Genomic DNA, 21,636 nt, shown 5'->3' on the forward strand with positions numbered 1-21,636 from the left:
CATGTGTCTAACCGTTTTTCCCCACTCGGCGACACACCCGCCGGGGGTCAAACTCTGGTAATTGGTGATTCTGTTCTCAGACACATGTCTAGAGACACCGGCAACCATAGTCAATTGTCTTCCAGGGGCCAGAGCAGGCGACATTGAAGGAAATTTAAAACTGCTGGCTAAGGGTAAACGTAAATACAGTAAGATCATAATTCACGTCGGCAGTAATGACACCCGGTTACGCCAATCGGAGGTCACTAAAATCAATATTGAATCGGTGTGTAACTTTGCAAAAACAATGTCGGACTCTGTAGTTTTTTCTGGTCCCCTCCCCAATCAGACCAGGAGTGACATGTTTAGCCGCATGTTCTCCTTAAATTGCTGGCTGTCTGAGTGGTGTCCCAGAAACGATGTGGGCTTCATAGATAATTGGCAAACCTTCTGGAGGAAACCTGGTCTTGTTAGGAGAGACGGCATCCATCCCACTTTGGATGGAGCAGCTCTCATTTCTAGAAATATGGACCAATTTATTAAACCCCCCAAAATATGACTATCCAGAGTTGGGACCAGGAAGCAGAGTTGCAGTCTTACACGCCTCTCTGCAGCTTCTCTCCTCCTGCTACCCCCCCAAAAACCCATCTCCATAGAGACTGTGTCAGCTCCCAAACAGACAAAAAACAAACTAAAAACCAGCAACAAACAACTTAAACATAAAAAATCACAAAGAAAGAACAATACAGTATCCACATCTGAACCAAAGAGTAAAACAGTGAAATGTGGATTATTAAATATTAGGTCTCTCTCCTCCAAGTCTCTGTTAGTACATGACTTAATAATTGATCAACAAATCGATTTACTCTGCCTTACAGAAACCTGGTTGCAGGAGGATGATTATGTTAGTTTAAATGAATCAACACCCCCGAGTCATTCTAACTACCAGAAACCTCGAAGCACAGGCCGAGGGGGCGGTGTGGCAGCAATTTTTCACACCAGCCTATTAATTAACGAAAGACCAAGACAGACTTTTAATTCATTTGAAAGCCTGATGCTTAGCCTCGTCCAACCCAGCTGTAAAACTCAGAAACCAGTCTTACTTGTTATCATCTATCGTCCACCTGGGCCTTACACAGAGTTTCTCTCTGATTTCTCAGACTTTTTATCTGATTTAGTGCTCAGCTCAGATAAAATAATTATTGTGGGTGATTTTAACATCCATGTAGATGCTAAAAATGACAGCCTCAACATGGCATTTAATCTGTTATTAGACTCAATTGGCTTCTCCCAAAATGTAAAAGAACCCACCCACCACTTTAATCACACTCTAGATCTTGTTTTAACATATGGCATAGAAACTGAACATTTAACAGTGTTTCCTGAAAACCCTCTGCTGTCTGATCATTTCCTGATAACATTTACATTTACAATAATTGATTACACAGCAGTGGAGAGTAGACTTTATCACAGTAGATGTCTTTCTGAAAGTGCTGTAACTAAGTTTAAGAATATAATCCACCCACTGTTATCATCTTCAATGCCCTGTACCAACATAGGGCAGAGCAGCTATCTGAACGCTACTCCAACAGAGGTCGATTATCTTGTTAATAATTTTACCTCCTCACTACGTACGACTCTGGATACTGTAGCTCCTGTGAAAACTAAGGCCTCAAATCAGAAGTACCTGACTCCGTGGTATAATTCTCAAACACGTAGCCTAAAGCAGATAACTCGTAAGCTGGAGAGGAAATGGCGTGTCACATATTTAGAGGATCATCATTTAGCCTGGAGAAATAGTTTGCTGCTTTATAAGAAAGCCCTCCGCAAAGCCAGAACATCTTACTATTCGTCACTGATTGAAGAAAATAAGAACAACCCCAGGTTTCTCTTCAGCACTGTAGCCAGGCTGACAAACAGTCAGAGCTCTACTGAGCCAACAATCCCTTTAACGTTAACTAGTAATGACTTCATGAACTTCTTCACAAATAAAATTTTTATCATTAGAGAAAAAATTACCAATAATCATCCCACAGATGTAATATTATCTACAGCTACTTTTAGTACCATCGATGTTAAGTTAGACTCTTTTTCTCCAATTGATCTTTCTGAGTTAACTTCAATAATTAATTCCTCTAAACCATCAACGTGTCTTTTAGACCCCATTCCTACAAAACTGCTCAAAGAAGTCCTGCCATTAATTAATTCTTCAATCTTAAATATGGTCAACCTATCTCTAATAATCAGTACTGTACCACAGGCCTTCAAGCTGGCTGTAGTTAAACCTTTACTTAAAAAGCCATCTCTAGACCCAGCTGTCTTAGCTAATTACAGGCCAATCTCCAACCTTCCTTTCATATCAAACATCCTTGAAAGAGTAGTTGTCAAACAGCTAACAGATCATCTGCAGAGGAATGGCTTATTTGAAGAGTTTCAGTCAGGTTTCAGAGCTCATCACAGCACAGAAACAGCTTTAGTGAAGGTTACAAATGATCTTCTTATGGCCTCTGACAGTGGACTCATCTCTGTGCTTGTCCTGCTAGACCTCAGTGCAGCGTTCGATACTGTCGACCATAATATCCTATTAGAGCGATTAGAACATGCTGTAGGTATTACAGGTACTGCACTGCAGTGGTTTGTATCATATCTATCTAATAGACTCCAATTTGTGCATGTAAATGGAGAGTCCTCTTCACACACTGAGGTTAATTATGGAGTTCCACAGGGTTCAGTGCTAGGACCAATTCTATTTACATTATACATGCTTCCCTTAGGCAGCATCATTAGAAGACATAGCATAAATTTTCACTGCTATGCAGATGACACGCAGCTCTATCTATCCATGAAGCCAGGTAACACACACCAATTAGTTAAACTGCAGGAATGTCTTAAAGACATAAAGACCTGGATGGCCGCTAACTTTCTGCTTCTTAATTCAGATCAAACTGAGGTTATTGTACTCGGCCCTGAAAATCTTAGAAATATGGTATCTAACCAGATTCTTACTCTGGATGGCATTACCTTGGCCTCCAGTAATGCTGTGAGGAACCTTGGAGTCATTTTTGACCAGGACATGTCCTTCAACGCACATATTAAAGAAATATGTAAGACTGCTTTCCTCCATTTGCGCAACATCTCTAAAATTAGAAATATCCTGTCTCAGAGTGACGCTGAAAAACTAGTTCATGCATTTATTACTTCCAGGCTGGACTACTGTAATTCTTTATTATCAGGATGTCCTAAAAACTCCCTGAAAAGCCTTCAGTTAATCCAAAATGCTGCAGCAAGAGTCCTGACAGGGACTAGAAAGAGAGAGCAGATTTCTCCTGTTTTGGCTTCCCTTCATTGGCTTCCTGTTAAATCCAGAATTGAATTCAAAATCCTGCTCCTCACATACAAGGTCTTAAATAATCAGGCCCCATCTTATCTTAATGACCTTGTAGTACCATATCACCCTATTAGAGCACTTCGCTCTCGCTCTGCAGGCCTACTTGTTGTTCCTAGAGTATTTAAAAGTAGAATGGGAGGCAGAGCCTTCAGTTTTCAGGCCCCTCTTCTGTGGAACCAGCTTCCAGTTTGGATTCGGGAGACAGACACTATCTCTACTTTCAAGATTAGGCTTCAAACTTTCCTTTTTGCTAAAGCATATAGTTAGGGCTGGACCAGGTGACCCTGAATCCTCCCTTAGTTATGCTGCAATAGACGTAGGCTGCCGGGGATTCCCATGATGCATTGAGTTTTTCCTTTCCAGTCACCTTTCTCACTCACTATGTGTTAATAGACCTCTCTGCATCGAATCATATCTGTTATTAATCTCTGTCTCTCTTCCACAGCATGTCTTTATCCTGTTTTCCTTCTCTCACCCCAACCGGTCGCAGCAGATGGCCCCGCCCCTCCCTGAGCCTGGTTCTGCCGGAGGTTTCTTCCTGTTAAAAGGGAGTTTTTCCTTCCCACTGTCGCCAAAGTGCTTGCTCATAGGGAGTCATATGATTGTTGGGTTTTTCTCTGTATTTATTATTATGCGATCTATTGTACAATACTAAAGAGCCTTGAGGCGACTTTTGTTGTGATTTGGCGCTATATAAATAAAATTGAATTGAATTGAATTGAATATTTCATTATTACAATAGTATTACATATTCATTCATGTAACTCAGTATTTTCTCAGCATGTTCTTTTTTTGTAAAAATGCACCTAATTTTGACTCTTGCATAATGTTAAATGTTTGACTTTTTAGAAGGACATTTAAATGACAAAGTCTGTTTCGCTTTTTCGTTTCAGCCATTTGTCCCCTCTTTCTTTAAAATGTTTTTTTTAACTTTTCATCTTCCTCCGTTGACTCTTTTAAAACCTTCGTCTCACTTTAATCTTTTGTTCCTGAACAAAATAATTGAAGAAAATTGTCCACACACAGTTAACTGACCAGTTGACCAGTACATCCATCTATTTTATAAGTAGACTGCTACAGTTGGCTACCAACACTTTCTGGGATCTTTATCATTTAATGACCACAGTGTAGAAATAGTCTTGGCAAAGGTTTTTAGTAATGTAACCACAAATTGTGACAATGAGTATCTGTTTTGCTTCCTGTTTTGGATGTAAGCATTGCATTTGACACAGTGACTTGAGAGGCAGCTAACTATTGTAGTTTAAAAAAAAAAATTAATTTTTAACTTGAACTTCTTGCAACTAGCACTATAATAGGACACAGTTAGGCACACAGTTTCCCAGACCTCAACTTATTTAAGCTCTACTGACAAATGTTCACATTGGAGTGAGGACAAAGATAACTGAATTTTTAATAACGTACTATAGTTAAACCATGACAAAACACAACTACTAATTGTTGGGGTTAAAGCTAAAGGTCAGAAATTTCTTATAAATTGTTTCTGGAGAGTTTCACACTTCAGCGTTATCAGTGATGCTGACCTCACTTTCCAGAACCATATGTACGATATATCAAACAGTTTTTATCTAAAAAAAGGGGAAATGTTTACATCTTTACCAAAAAAATCTCCCCATGTTGTCATTTGGCCGTACTACTGTCCTGATTTTTACTTAAAAACGAAATATAATGACATTATACCTATGCTCAGATGATTACTGCTTTAGCCTTCAAAAATAAGTATGAAGCAGGTCATGCTTTGCAATTTGATTAACAAGGCGGTAATCCATGAGAATGTAGTCTCCCTAAGATCCTTCCTTTGCTTGTGACACATTTCAAAAGATCAAAATGAAGATGGTCAAAATACTCAACTTCAGCCCTCACAGCAGGAGCTCACTAACAAATGGGTATCACAGAGGCCACACACACACACACACACATATATAAAGAGGGATAGAGATCGAGTCTGTTTAAGGCGTAGTCACTTGTAAAAAATTTTAAACCTAGCTAGCTCTGACCTCCATCTTTGACATTCGTCGTCCAGTATATCCACTATCCTTCTTCTGCACAAGTCTAAAATAATAGTCAAACAAATACTTAAAATTGTTTTTATAACCAGCTGGCCTATGAAGGAGCTGGACCTTAGAGCCATCCCCACAAACAGTACACAGAAGCCCACAATGCATAAAATAGCAGCAGGCAACACAAGTTGTAACATGTTTCATAACAAGTAATCTCATGATTAATGTAAAGGGAGAGATTAACAGAACAAAATCTGCTCTTCTGCAAATAGGCGAAATAGCTAATATTCTTATAACCAGTGGTTTGTACATGACCACCTTGTTGACTTACCAGTGTGGTAGGAGAAAGGCCTGTGCTTTTCATCCCTCATTATGCGGTGCCTAAGTGTCACTGACTGGTCCTTGTGGGTGGGGACTGTTGCCATTTCATTGGCTGATTCTGTGGTAGGAATTGGGTAAGAGTGAAGTGGATTGTAAGTATTTGCTTTTAGTTGGTCTTTTCTAACAGTCAGTGGTTTAGTAGGCTCTTTTTCAGTCTGTTCCTTCTCCTGTGCAGCAGAGTAAGGCATCTTACCAAAAAAATGCTTTGCTGCTATGTTGCTATCCTTCCTCCTTGCCTTTCTTAAACCTCCCGATCTTTTCCTCTCCTTGTCTTTTTTCTCTTCTTCTTCCTTCTCATCATCCGCATCCTTGCCTTCCGTCTCTCGGTCCTCTCCTTGACCTTTGCAGTTTTCTCTGTCTTCACTCCCAGCTTCATTATTGTCCTTAACTGCTGCACTGACGACAGCAGGCATGTCTTTGGTAGCCTGGTGGTGGGAGGTGGGATTGTGGTTGGGTGCTCTGCTTGGCCAAATGTAGCTGGGGAAAGAGGAAATGACACCACCACTGAAGCCCAGGCCAGCCAGTAAAGTGCTGGTCACCACAGATGCCACAGTTGCTTGACTACCACTGGAGGATGGACCAATGCCTGTTGCCATAGAGACAAACGAGAAGGGGATACCAGATGAAGTCCAAGTTGATGAGCCAGAGGAAATGGGAGCCATATCAGCCGAGGAGGCTGAAGACACTGTTGGCTGAGAAAGGAAAAAAATGTAGTTAATACAAAGACACATCATCAGTCATCCCATGAACTCACTGAGCTTTGACATTATAATGAAAAAATTACAATTAATGTGAATTTTGAGATTTCAGTCACCTTGTTTGTTCCATTTAGTTGTTTCATCAAGTTTGATTTAAGTTTAGCAGATGAAGGACATGAAAATTCACTATGATAGGGTGACCATATTTTGACTTCCAAAAAAGAGGACACTTGGCCCAGTCATGAATCATGCTCTACATTTTTATTCTGGAACCTTCTAAAGTAGCTTGGCATGATTCAAATAAATTCTTTTAATTCATATTATTCATTTTATCTTATACAGAGTAGAAACTGCAAATTCTCAAATACATCCATATACATCTGAGTTGTATCACAATAATGAGAGTGTACAGCATGAGCATCATGTGTAACAAAGATTACAACAGGACATCTCTGCGTAGAAAAAATGAAGCTTTCGATCTGCTTGTAAAACAGACCCCCTTTAAGTGGTTACATAATCAGAACCATCAAGAGTAAAGGGTCACACTGAGTGTTAACACATTTTAATATTATGTTTTAATATTTAAGGGTCATTTGAAATAGACAAAAACTTAAAGTTCTAATGTCAGTTGTATTTTTTTCAAAAGTCTTTGAGGCCTGAAGGCGTCACATATTAAAATGACATTAGATCAGTCACATGGAAAACAGAACATTAACATTGTTAACCTTTCAATCACTTTCATCAAGAATTCTTTGATCCATGTAAAATGTGAAATTTATCTGAACTGTGGTCAATAATTTACCAGTGACTATTTACAGACATCAATTAATTCTAGGTAAATTCAGACCCTCTTAAATGATTGTATGGAATGAAGCAAGAAAGAGACAATGTAGTTAGAGTTTGATTGTTTCTGAAAGCTTTGGTTGCATAAATAAACTAAAATAAAATAAAATCCCTTCATCCCATTGCATATGAACTTAATTTTCTCTGACTCTAATGTTATTGATGCACTGATGTTCATATGAGAGATGCTCACACAGAATGAAAAGACAATAGAGTTCATCACATCCATTATCCTTACCATTCCAGTTTTTACAATCCTCGTCCCCTCAAAGATCCTGGTAGTGTTCGCTGAAACAAGACAAAGAAAAAATACTACCTACAGTGATACGCAGGACTGAGGAACACTTAAACAGATGTTTGCAACCAGCCATGAGTCCACTGTAAGCTCATTAACCACTTCATGAAACAATGTCAAGTCACTGAATACTTAATAAGGAAGCCAATTGACTGGATGTAATTAAATTCATCCATTCACTTCCACTTATTCTTTTCAGGGTGGCGGGGCTGTCATAGGGCGAGAGGCGGGGTACACCTTGGACAGGTCACCAGTCTGTCGCAGGGCTAACACGCAGAGACAGACAACCATTTGCTCTCACATTTACACCTATGGGCAATTTGGATTAATCAATTAACCTATCCCCACAAACTGCATGTCTTTGGACTGTGGGAGGAAGCCAGAGTACCCGGAGGGAACCCACGCAAACATGACGAATACATGCAAACTCCACACAGAAAGACCCCGGTCTGATGGTGGAATTGAACTCAGGACCTTCTTGCTGTGCGGCAACAGTGCTAACCCCCATGCGACCGTGCTGTAATTAAATTGAATTATTTTATTGAACATCATTTCAGTTGTCTGACCTCTGCAGCTACTGGAACATCAATAGCTTACATTAATAACCTTAATATGAAAGACTAGAATATTATGGAATACGTAATAATACATTTTGAAATACATTATAAATGGCTTATACACCAACAATATGGAGGGCTGATGCAAATACTGATAGTAAGGAAGACATTGGAGAAGAGTGTCAGGAATTCGTAAGCACTTGAAGTGTGTGTGTGTGTGGGTGCGTGTGTTTGTGTGTGTGTGTGTGTGAGCATGCACTACCTCTAAAAAGCATACTCTGGCTGAAGTCACTGCGCATGTCATTCGTGCAGACAGCCTGGACTCGAAAGAGGTAGAGTACATCGGGGGAGACAGGAGAAATGATGGCCTCCTGCAACAAATTGCAGCAAGAAAATCAGTAAGGTTGGCACGCTGAGTCGTGTCAATCAGAAATCGTTATGACTGCCTCCAAGTAAATGATAGCAGGTAGCATATATTAGCAGAGTGGGAACATGCCAAACTAAACATTTGTAACCTGAAATGTCTTTTTCTATGATATTTAGTTAATTCCATCAATGTGACTTCAAGTGGTCTCTTTTCGTATAAGAAAGTTTTTAAAAAAATATTATTTACCTGCTTTTCTAAAATTACCGTTATAAAATATGAATAATACATAGCATAATTATGACTGAATGCTGCTCGTTGGAATGTAGCCTGAATACGTTTCATAAATGTCGGGGGGGGGTGGACAGAAAAACTTCTGCCAGTTCAAACAGGATCTGAACCATTTAAGGGCAGTTCCTTTGAAACCCACACAGCTCTCCAGTCTAGACTCTAGAATACCTCCATTCACTGTATCAAATGCAGCACTCAGGTCTAAAAACTTAAAAAAAACAAAACATTAAAAGCACAGTTTCAGTGCTATGTAGCACTCTGGCATCTGTCATTGCCATTTTTTCCCAGAAAAGCCTGGAGCTGAAGGAAGACAATTCTACTCCAGGACCTTGACAAAGTGTTCAAAAACAGCAGAAATTTGGGGGATCAGAAGGATCATAAGCTGGAGGAGTGATATGAGACCTGATAGCAGCAACCTTGTTGACTACCAAAGCTTACTGACCGTAAAAAGCTTTTCACAAGTAGCTCGAGACTCTGGAAAGTGTGTGATGGGTGAGGCGTTAATAACAGAATTAATTGTATTAAATAAGACAAGGTGTCTGTGACAGTTATTAGAGATGATGTCTGGTAAATACTTAGTTTTATGATAAAGAAAGATAACAAAGGAGAACTGAAGTTGATCTTTTTTCCATTTTCTTTCAGCTTTTCTGCAGATCCTTCTGGGAGCCCCAGTGACATCCAGGGATCTGTTTTAGGTCTAAGACAGTTTTTAAAGAAGCACCAGTATAGGGAGCATTAGCACAAGTGGCGCTGAACAAAGTGAGCAGATGATCAGCACTCAGCTTAAGGGACTAATTGTCCAAAGGGCACCAATATTATGATAAATAGCAGAAAAATTGCAGTTGCAGAAGTGACGATGTGGAGATCGCGTAAAGGTAAAAGAGGTTTAACCTGCAGCAATTTCAATTATAGGCATGTCATCAAAAAAGTTCAATTGCAAATCTGAATATCACATAATTGCAGACCACAAGAAAGATCAAAATCAAAAGTATGTCCACACTCATGGGTGGGACCCCTGACAGAGTCAGCAAGTGTTTCACAAGAGATTTAGTGCAGCAGCAAACATGAATGTTGCACTCCCCAACAATAAGAAGGCTGTCCTGTTGGTAAGATCCCAGATTAAAGGTCTGAGTTAGAAGGGACGAGTTCAGAGAAGAAGATTAACTCACCAGAATTAAGCCAAGTTTTAGTCAAGAATAAAAACCCAAGTCCCACAAGGCGAAGAAATCCTGAAGGATGAAGGTCATGTTAACTTTTAATCTGGTGTTAACATCTAGTAGGATCATGGACTAGCTTCTCCAGAGTCCACATAACTCATTATTGAAATAGCTTGGAATCATCTTGACAGAAAACCAAACAAAGACATCCACAGAAGAGCCTTAGACAATCTTTGAATATGCACTGCTGAGAGAGGTAGGACAGAGAGAGACTGAAGTGCCTCAAGCTTTCCCCCCTCACCACATCTGAGACAGAGGGCTTAACATCCAGCCTTATGTGTTAAAGATGATCAGAGTGCTAAAACACAGCTTTTCCCTATTTGCTATTAGTAAACCATCTTTATTCTCAACCAAAGATATAATCCAAGTATAAGTCTGATTAATATGTTAAAGTACAAATGTAGTTTGAGTAGTGAAAATGACTAATGTCTGAATTTTGTGTGTGTAGACATCGTCCAGCTTTGAGCTTTACAGATCAGTGTCTGCAGGAATGTGGAAAACATAACAACTATGTCGCCAGTCCATCATTATGCATGATTTGGCGTGGCAATAATTATTGCATTGGTGAACACAGAACCTTAATTCATATGTGATTATGTTTAATTCAGATCAGAATATAATCAGGTGTATAAGTGTGTTTCAGTTTAATACAATACAATACAATTTTATTTATATATCACATTTAAAAACCAGAGGTATGCCAAAGTGCAGAACAGGAGCGACACATAGGGGCCCCTTTGAATTTGTCTAAATTAGTGCTGTCAGCGTTAAACTCGTTAAAATGACGTTAACGTCATAACCGAGTTAACGCAGATCGCCCCGTGCGAGGGCTGCACGCCGTCAACGCGTTAGCGCTGTTAGGTTGTTAACGTTTTAGGGTCATCCAGCCCCACGCACGTACCTTGCATCATCCCATTAGAAACCTTCAGCATAAGCTGGGTTCAAGCTTGGCTCCAACAAGGCACCAGTGGAGGATGATCAAGCACAAGTATAATTTTTAAATTACTAAAGCTAATATTCTGAAATTAACATACAGACAATTGTGAATAATATAGCTCCCATTTAAATGTTTCTAAATCCTCAAACTATCTGATTATGTCCTGATTTACATGAAACTACAACAGACTCTAAGACACTATTCTTTTGGCTGTCTTATTCCCTCTTCTACAGTATCCGTGGTGTGTTAGTATTCACACAGGGTGGATGTAGAACAGCAACAACATTAGGTTCAATAGGGATTCTTCATTAACCCTTGTATGGTGTTCGTATTTTTGTTACTCAGCCAGTGTTCATGGGTCTGGTGGACCCGCTAGACTTTTGGCTTTCCAATTAACACTATCAAACAATTTTATGTTAAATTACTCAACAGATGTTTACTTTATCCCAATTACGAGCCATGTGAACAGCAAACATGGTTAATTTTTTCCTTTTACCTTTGTTCGATCACATTTATGAATTAATGTGCTTCTCGTTTTTTGTCAATAAAATGTTGTAAAAAAAATAAAATCAGTTCTAATCAAGTGTACATATCCTTATACCATATTTTGCAGGTTTTGATGGTATATACTGCCTAAAGGGGCAACGGCCTCTAAATGGCATGGGTCTCACAGACTCGAACACCATACAAGGGTTAACTATGACAAGAGGGATATCTGGGGCCGGGCGAGGGGGGCTGCCCCTGTTATAAGTTGAAGAAAAGAAGAGTACGAGATAATCAAAGCAATGACAGACAGAAGAAGAGAGTGTGTGAAGAGGGTGGTATGTAGGGATATATTTAGAAGAAGAGCAGGAAGGATAAGAGGGAGTAAAATGGATTTTAGAGGCAGAGATATTCTCGTGAGTTAATGATGGGAGGATAAAACATCTCCCACCTTTCCCCTGCATCTCTTACCATAGTAAATTTTCATTTTAAAAGTCAATGATGCCACAGCCAGGGGGCACTCTGATCCCTTCTTTGCTCTCTTCTGGTTTTCCCACAGAGCGACTCACCCAAGGTCATGCTTTCTGCACAAGCTGGCAGTGCTATATCCCCTCCAGCTTAACATTAGTATTCTGCTGGCTGACTGGCAGCCCAAATGTAAGGGAATGAAACCTCCTACCTATTCCACAGTCTTCTCTCCTATCTCATTTTGAAAAGACCATTTGTAATTGAACTGATGTAGGATGTGGCTTGTTTTTTTTTTGGGGGGGGGGGATTTCGATTAAATCTTCTCTCTCTCTCTCTCTCTCTCTTCCTCCCTCTCTCTCTTTCTCGGTACACGTGTGTTTTGGGATGGAAGGAGTGTATTTTGATTCCAAAACTTTTGTGGACACAAATTAATAAAAACTTCAGTACTCAAAATAAGTGACAACAGCTGCATGTATGAGGACTAGGGATGGGTATTGATAAGATTTTCACGATTCCGATTCCATTTTCGATTCTTTATCGATTCTCTTATCGAGTCTTTTTAAAAAAGGAGAACACTAAGGTCGAATAGCTTAGAACTTTGTTTTATATCTTCTCTTTGAACAAGATAGAAATTTAGGAGTAACATGGCCTTACGAACCCAACAGTGAGATCTTAAGAGATCCACAGCCTACGGCTCTTCAATGGGGTGTCACAGGGTCCCCAGGAAAAAAAAATTGTAAATGTAAAATAATAAAATAAATATTCTTCTGTAGCAATAACAAAGTATAACATAAATTATTCTGTAGCAGTTACACAAGAATATCCAGTAATGTCCCTGCCTACAATTAAAAACATTCACTCACCGAAAATCGGGGCAAATGGGTGCAAGCCTTTGACCACAAACTTAGTCACTGCTCGGTGACATTCGTCTATCCTGGCCTGAAAGGAGCAACACGTTCTCACTCCCAAAGCGTAACATTTTACGCTAGGTGACAAATCATCAACATATTACGTTTTCGGGCACCCAACGCGTTCCTACGTGACGACATCGGAAAACTGAGGACATATGAGAACCGTTTGGACTCAATCTACACATCTTTGCTCTTTTCCTTAAAATCGCTTGGGAAAACACTATTTCACGTCATTAAAGTGCTGGTTAAGGTTAGGAATAAGGTTATGGTTAGGCTCAGGGATAAGGTTATGGTTAGGTTTAGGGATAAGGTTAGGTTTAGGCTTAGGGATACGATTATGGTTAAGGTTAGGAATAAGGTTAGGCTTAGGGCTAAGGTTATGGCTAGGCTTAGGCATAAGGTTAGGTTAGGTTTAGGGCTGCAATACAGGGCTGGAACCCCGCGCGTACCATTAGAACGCGGAAGGTCACCTTTCGCGTTCCTCAGGAACGCCGCGGGACGTGACAAAACATCGGGATGTTACACCTCGGGAGTGAGAACGGGCTCAAAGGAGACGCTACCGGTAGACTGCAGCGAGAACTGCCAGCATCTGAACCAGCCAGACTCTGTCTGTCTCTCTCATCATGGTCACCTAAATGAAGCGAACAGTAATGGCAGGTTTTGTAATAAGGCAGATCGTGCTAACATAATATGCACTGTTAGTTGATTATTTACCTGCCGCATTAACGGGAGAGGACGTGCAAACCTTACCGCTGCTGCTGGGTTGAGATTCACGAGTCCAGAGCGGAATTAAAAACACGACATTCATTTAAGGTCATCGCGTGTTTTGTGAGCAAATGCTTTTGCATATTCATAGTGTTTTCTCCTTTAAATGAAATATCTACTTTGCAAGTATTGCAAGTTTCCCCATTGTCATCCGTTCTCGTAAAGTATAGCCAAACTTTTGAGCGTTTGAGACGCGTTTCCTGCCAGGTAAATGACGCTCCGCAACGTGGTGACATCATTCGGGGCGACTGGAATCGATAAGGGAATCGTTTGCAAAAATGGCAAACAATTCCAAGGAATTGAAACAGCGGGAACCGGTTCTCAACAAGAACCGGGTTTCGATACCCATCCCTAATGAGGACAGTTGTGGCATGCATAAATTAATAAATAAATGAATACAATTAGAAAATTATATTTTAAATGATACAATCAAGGTTGTCAAAACAAGCTGTTAGATGCTCTAGTAATTAAATTTTTGATATCAGAAAATTCTTTTTTTTTTTTTTCTTATTGCCTATCCCGTTTGGTTCTTTTGCCATCAGAATTATTGTCTAAAGGCGAAGAAAGATGCCCAATGGATTTACTTTACCAAATGGACCATCCCAGCCTTGCCGTATTGGTCTATTTGATTCACCTTTGCTTTTATAGTTTATTTTATTTTATTTTCACTTGCTACACACGGGACAGACTTGACTGGGGGAAAGAAAAGGGAGAAAAAAAGAGGGAAAGAAAAACAGCGAGGAAGAGGAACGGCGATAAAGGGCAAAAAAACCCAAAAACCAACAGACAAAAAATACATATATCAATCACCTGGATCACCTGTTGAGAAAGAAAAAAGAGAAAACAAGCAAAAAAAGAGAGCAATATAATAAACAACATCATCGCGATAATCTATGTGAATATAACAGTAAATACTAAATATTGAATATTATTGTGTCGCACGTTGGATCGACAGCGCACAGTGTGAGCCAAAAAGGGTGTAGTTTGTGTGTGTGAGCACCCGTGTGTACACTTGTGAGCATGAGCGCGCTTGTATTCAAAAGGTTCCTTCATGTAGCGATCTGCTAGAGGATGTGGGGAGCCATAGCCCCATACTCCAGGGCATGAAGCAGGTATGGAGGAGATCCAGGCTCCAGACATCTAGGGACCCTCAGAGCACAAGAGACCAAGGAAGACCAACGGAGGGGCAGCTGCGTCACTATCCCAGAAAGAGCTGAGGAGAGCCCCAGATGAGGGGTCACTCAGCAGCCACGGAGCAGAGGCCAGGGGGGTTGCAGTGACGTGCCCGTGAGCTCCGCCGGCAGCCAGCTGTGCCAGAGTGACCGAGCCCCAGGCCGAGGGCACCCAGCCCCTAAGGGGCCCGAGCGAGCCCCAGGTTCCAGGCCCCGACAAGCAGCCACCAGGAGTGAGCCGGTGTGTACCTGGACGCCCATCCCCGGACACAAAGAACCACCGATGCACCGATGTCTGAGGGCCCATCCGGACCAGGGCCCAGTTCAACAGCGCCGCCCGGCCCCACAGAGCCTGGGACAGCCCACCTGACCCCACCACAGAGAAAACTGCTCCCACCCCGTCATCCACTCATCTTCCAGACTACACAAGACAATAGACACCCAGGCTGAGTTTTTCCTCCACCTCCCCTATATCTCCCCCACCTGCAGAGTGAGTTCCTGGAGAGAGGAGACCTCCTGCAAGATGTAACAGCCTCCCCCACCAGTTGAAGAGCCCCCCAGGTGGCTCGATGCACTGGCGGGTGGGTGTATGGCTGAGCCCCCATACACCCACCTTGTTATGGCCCTGGCCATAATCCGTTTTGGTGGCTGTGTTTTCTTTGTCTGTGTCTTTAAATCTTTGCAGGCCCTGATTGGATGAGCTGACGGCTGCTGATTGGTCCGCGGATCATGTGGCCGCATTCAAAATCCATCACCAGCAGTTGTCCCGGGGCAGCCACTGACAGCAGCAGCAGACCTGATCCTGGCCTCCAAAACCCATGGCATTTGTGCCTGTGACTTTTGCGACTTTCTCAGTTCTGTATATAGTGTGTACATTAGTTTTCATTGTAAATAGCACATTGTAAATAGCACTGGAACAGAAGGGGTGAGCTGCCTTATTGTTTTTCCTTGCATTGTTTTCTCCTGTTTATCACAGTTAGGGAGTTAGGTGTAGCGCTTGTCTTTTGTTTGGTTTTTGATTTCGCATAGGGTTTTAGATAGCACCTCCTCCTGACTTAGCTTGTTTTGTTTGTTATTTTGACCTTTGTTCACCCCGGAGCTTCTTTTTTCCAGTGTAGCAAAATAAACCACCATTCACTAAGAAATTGGTTTTCCCTCTGTGTATGGTTTCGGGGACCAGGGCGGGGCCATCTTTTCAAACTTATGTTGCGTTCCTGTACCCCTAGACTGGGGTGTAACACACCTGCCCACAACCCCGGCGACACACCAACCAGGACCCAAGGCCCAGCCAGGGCCCCAGCCCGGAGACGGACCACCCAAGAACCCACGCCCGCCCCGGACCCACCCAGGGGCATCCAGGCTACCAGGTCAGTAACCCACGTCCGTCAGCACAGACCCTCCCCTAGCCCCGCTGCATGCAGCCACGAGGAAACCATCACCTAAGAGCCAACAGAGCCCTTAACAGGCCATGACCGCAACCCCGGGTTGAGCCCTCCAAGGAAGACGCTCCTGGGGAATCCCCCGACGCTCCAAGCCCGTCCCTACCCCCACACCAATCACAACATTGAAGGTGGGACCAAACTATGACCCCCCACCCCCACTAGGTGATGGAGCTGATTAAAGGAGCCCAGAGCAATTGATCTGAGGCTGTATCAAGATTAATGTAATCTATTAGATCATTTCTATATTGGTTAGAACTGAGATTATTTTTATTTTTCCAGTTCATGAGGACTGTTTTCTTGGCTATGCATAGGGCAGTGAAAACCATGTGGGCTATATTCTTTTCTGTAGTGACATAATCTAAGCTGCCCAACAAACACACTAAAGGGGAAGTTGGAATGTTGCATTTCAGACACTTTGATAAGTCTTCACATATCTCGCGCCAAAACTTCTGAACTGGTGGACAGAAGATAGAGCAACTCTTCCTCAACCTCCTCCGACCACAGGTACAACATGCCCAGGACCCACTACAGTTCGCCTACAAGGCTGATGTCGGAGTGGAGGATGCCATCCTGTACCTCCTACACAGAGCCCACTCACACCTGGACAAGGGAAAAGACACGGTCAGGATCCTGTTTCTTGACTTTTCCAGTGCCTTTAATACCATCCGGCCCTGTATGCTCCAGGAAAAACTGAACAGGATGCAGGTGGACCCCTGCCTGGTCGCTTGGATCTCCGACTACCTCACTGACAGACCACAGTACGTCAGGCTGAAGGACATCACATCTGACACTGGTCAGCAGCACAGGAGCACCACAGGGAACTGTGCTGTCCCCTCTTCTCTTCACCCTGTACACCTCTGACTTCTGCTATAACTCTGAATTATGCCATATTCAGAAGTTTGCAGACGACACGGCCATCATGGGGTGTATCTGGGATGACCAGGAAGAGGAGTATAGGAGTCTGGTGAGGAACCTTGTCACATGGAGTCACACAAACCACCTGCAACTCAACACCTCAAAGACCAAGGAACTGGTTGTGGACTTCGGGAGGTCCAGACCAGGTCTACTGCCAGTTCAGATAGAGGAAGAGGAGGTGGTCAACACATACAAGTACCTCGGGCTGTGGGTGGACAACAAACTGGACTGGACATGCAACACGCAGCACCTGTATAAAAAAGCCCAAAGCCGACTGTACTTCCTCAGGAGCCTGAGGCCTTTCAACATCTGCAGGAAGCTCCTGAGGATGTTTTACCAGTCGGTGGTTGCAGGAGTACTTTTCTATGCTGTGGTGTGCTGGGGGAGCAGCACAACAAAGAAGGACTCATCCATGCTGGAGAAACTGATCAGGAAGGCTGGCTCTGTGGTCGGCATGAAGCTGGACACTCTGGTGACAGTGGCAGAGAAAAGGACATTAAAGAAACTGCTGGACAATATGGACAATGCTGGGCATCCTCTGCACACGGCCATAAACAATCAGAGGAGCCTATTCAGCAACAGGTTGCTACTCCCAAAGTCAAAAACCAATAGGCTTAAAAACGCCTTTGTCCCACACGCCATCAGACTGTTTAACTCCTCACTGGAGGGGAGAGGGAGGGGAAACAGGCGGACAAGGGATGGCGGGAACAACTGAGCTGTAGGTGCTTTTTTACACTGTGCAATATTTGCAATATTTGGTTTTTGTTTTGTTTTTTTGTTTTTTTCCTTATATTCGACTGTGCAATATACTCGCTCAAATGAGCAATCCTTTTTATCCATATTGTATATTCTGTATCTATATATGTGTATATATGGTGTATTTATGCTTATATCCTTACTCTCATTCCCCTTATTGTATCTGTAACATGTAACATGTTTGCATGGTTGCTCGTTAATCGATGCTAATGATGTGTTAATTCTCTTCTATTTGTCAGGACATTAATTATTTGTTCCTGACTAAATACTGCAGAATTAGGTTTAAGACTTATTTGTGGAACACGTACTTGTTGTTGCATTTGGAGTGGCTCTTTCTGAATGCTCTTTAGGGCCATTACTACTCATGGTTGATTCAACATGTTCATGCCAAGGACCAGGCAGCCACTTTACCATACCAGTTTTATTAGTATACCAGTTTTATGGCACAAAGTGCTTTACATATACAAATAGCAAAAAAAAAGTAGCTGTATCTGTAAATCTTTGGTGACTGCCAGGCTTCAGTTTAAACACTGGGAGAATCCTCTTCAGAAGGGCATTTCAAAGAATCGATGATGGCAGTCACATAGTCATGATCTCCACTTCCAGCAGTAGTAGATTTTGGCTTTTTTTTCAGTTTGCATCGTTGCACACCAACATCTTGCTGACCAGTGGGTCGTAGTACTCAGTACTTCTATATAAGTATTTTCTTGTATAGCCATGTCAAGTCCAAGACTGTGTCATGAATGTCATACTAATATATAGTTTAGTAGACTGCACTAGTATGTGAATTTGGTTAGTTTTTATTATGTGTGAATCTGTGTGTGTGAGGGACATAATATTTCCTTGGTTATATTAGTGCACACAAACTCTGGACCCTACTTGGCACAATTATCCCACGATGCCGTAGCGATAAGATCTATTTTCAGTAGCTCTTTTATTTATGTTTTTAAGGATATGATGTCACTTTGCTGTGCAGACATCATCATAAATAAACAATTTAGTTTTCATAAACAATGTTTCCGTTGAAGCATATCTATAGTCATTATATAAGCCCTTAAGATTAATAGTCTTTTTAGTACAACAATATTAAATAGAGGTGTATATTTATTATTGCTACATTACAGTGTCACACATTTTACATTATTTTCAATCACTTTCATTTGTTCTCAGTTCATACAAATGCAATTGAACTGTGACTGTAGATACAGAAAACAAAAGAAAGAGGTTCTGAGAATATGAGAGACTTGCTTTTGTCCTGGTTTTCTACATGAGACAACATGGGTCTGCAGCACAGGTTAGCAAGACTATCATTGTCACTGAGCTAAAACAGATGGAATCGTGTATGAAACACACTGTGCAATTATCAGCAGAGGAAAGATGCATTTTTGCACAAAACCTGGTTAATTAAGTTAAGCTGACTTCAATCTATGAGACTGTACATATACAAAACCTTTTGTGTTGTTAGACTGGTGTGAATAGCATTTTATATCAAACTTACGTACCTGATTTAGATTTTTTAAGTAATTAAAGGTGTGTGCTATATAATCTTTCTATCCTCAAAAAAGAAGCCACATTTAGTAAATCTGAGTGCTTTTCTATAAAAAAAAAAAAGCTTGTAGCTGTGTAACTGAAACACAATATGGCAGCACGCACAGACGCAGTGGCTCACTGCTCCTCACGTTCGGTGTTTTGTTTTTTACTTTTCCTACGTGCATATGTGTGGATGTATGTGTTTTTTATTATTATTATTATTATACATCGAGTAGAGTCCACTTACAGTCGTCAGGACCTTCTGAGTTTGGGATTACGCTGTGCAAAGAGCATTACGTCGGACTAACACCACTTTCACTGCATTCCGGAGGACATAATAAGAGCTCCAGGGTCTCCGTGGTTGGTTCTTCCCAGCGGCAAGCCAAAGAGGAAATGTAAACAAAGGAGGCAAAAGCGTGGCTGCAGGGCGGGCCCACTAACACGGCTAAAGAAACAGCCATTTAAGCCACCGCTTCTGAGTATCTCCAACGTCAGGTCCATAACCAAAAAAATCGACGAACTGAGATTACAGATTGCAGTCAACAAGTGTGTACGGGACAGCAGCATAATACTACTCACAGAGACTTGGCTGCAGCCATCAATTCCGGACTCGGCTATTGAGCTAGCAGGCCGCACGGTCCACCATCACGACAGGAACGGCCACTCCGGTAAGAACAAAGGAGGGGGTTTATGCATCTACACCAATGACAGCTGGTGCAAAAACACAAAGACTGTAAACAGCCATTGTTCCCCGGATTTGGAATATTTGACTGTGAAGTGCAGACCCGTCTACATACCTCACGAGTTCACTGTTGTCATGGTAACGGCTGTGTATGTCCCACCTGATGCTAATGCTAACTCGGCCATGGAGGAGCTGCACAAGACAATAAGCAATCAGCTTGTTGTCTTGTGCACTTGTTGACTGCAACTCCCATCCGAACGCAGTGCACATCATAGCTGGGGACTTCAACCACGCTGATTTAAGGTCAGTATTCCCCAGATTTGAACAGCATATTAAACATATGCAACGAGGGGAAAACCACACTGGATAAAGCCGACAGCAACATCCAAAAAGGCTACAGAGCAACCCCTCTACCACATCTAGGTTTGTCAGACCACATGTCCATGCTGCTGATCCCTGCATACACTCCTGTTAGGAGAAGAGCCCCCCCAGTCACAAAAACTGTGAAAAGCTGGCCAGAAGGTGCATCACATCAGCTGCAGGACTGTTTTGAAAACACGGACTGGAAAGTGTTCGAACATCAGGACCTTGAAGAGCACACAACATCAGTGCTCTCATATATCAACTTCTGTGCCAACAGTGTCACTGTGGACAAACGTCTCCGGGTGTATTCCAACCAGAACCCCTGGATGACTAAAGAGGTCCAGGTCCTGCTGAAGCAACGTGACGCCGCTTTTAGATCCGGTGATGGTATGCATTACAGTGCAGCCAAATCTGAGTTGAAAAGAAGCATCAGAGAGGCCAAGGCAGCGTACAAGAGAAGGATCGAAGACCACTTCAGCAACAACAACTCACGACAGGTATGGCAGGGAGTTCAGCACTTAACCAACTACAAACCTTGCAATACCACGTTGACTTAGAGCAACGCTGCGCTTGCGGAGGAGCTGAACCACTTCTTTGCACGCTTTGAGGTGAAGGGACCAGAGGCAGCAGCAGCAAAAACATCGGACAGCAGCAACAGCCCAGCCCAATAGTGCAGGAATATGAGGTGAGGCGCACACTGAGGGCAGTGAACCCCAGGAAGGCCGCCAGACCAGATGGGGTAACCGCAAGGGTCCTAAAAGAGTGTGCAGACCAGCTGGCTGGGGTCTTCACTAAGATTTTCAAGACTTCACTGTCCCAGTCCTGCATCCCACCGTGCCTAAAGTCAGCCACAATTGTCCCACTGCCAAAGCGTACTAACATTAGCAGCCTCAACAACTACCGACCAGTTGCTCTAACACCTGTTAAAATGAAGTGCTTCGAGAAACTGGTCCGATGTCACATCCTGTCCTGCCTGCCACCCACATTCGACCCGCTCCAGTTCGCATACAGACCGAACAGATCAACTGAAGATGCCATTGCTACAATGCTCCATACCACCATCTCTCACCTGGAAGTGCAGGGCCGTTACGCCAGGCTGCTCTTTGTTGACTTTAGCTCTGCTTTCAATACAATACTCCCGGACAGACTAATAGTTAAACTGCTGGAATTCGGACTTCCTT

General features: G+C 42.3%; 1 protein-coding gene across 6 annotated transcripts in view; it reads right to left on the minus strand.

Annotated features, from left to right (window-relative positions):
- The window catches only part of LOC100709248 (receptor-type tyrosine-protein phosphatase gamma), a 403,846-nt gene that overhangs the window by 43,015 nt on the left and 339,195 nt on the right, over window positions 1-21,636 (minus strand). For 4 of the 6 annotated variants that reach the window (XM_025907530.1, XM_025907531.1, XM_019358535.2 and 1 more), the window contains 3 exons: window positions 8,422-8,530; window positions 7,546-7,595; window positions 5,717-6,458 (listed from right to left, as the gene is read on the minus strand). In XM_025907530.1, coding sequence (XP_025763315.1) covers window positions 5,717-6,458; window positions 7,546-7,595; window positions 8,422-8,530 — 901 coding nt within the window. The remainder of the gene's footprint in view (window positions 1-5,716; window positions 6,459-7,545; window positions 7,596-8,421; window positions 8,531-21,636) is intronic. The other 2 variants (XM_019358538.2, XM_025907528.1) reach the window with 2 other exon arrangements.

Source organism: Oreochromis niloticus, linkage group LG5 (genome assembly GCF_001858045.2).
Source record: "Oreochromis niloticus isolate F11D_XX linkage group LG5, O_niloticus_UMD_NMBU, whole genome shotgun sequence".
Classification (NCBI taxonomy): Eukaryota; Metazoa; Chordata; class Actinopteri; order Cichliformes; family Cichlidae; genus Oreochromis; species Oreochromis niloticus.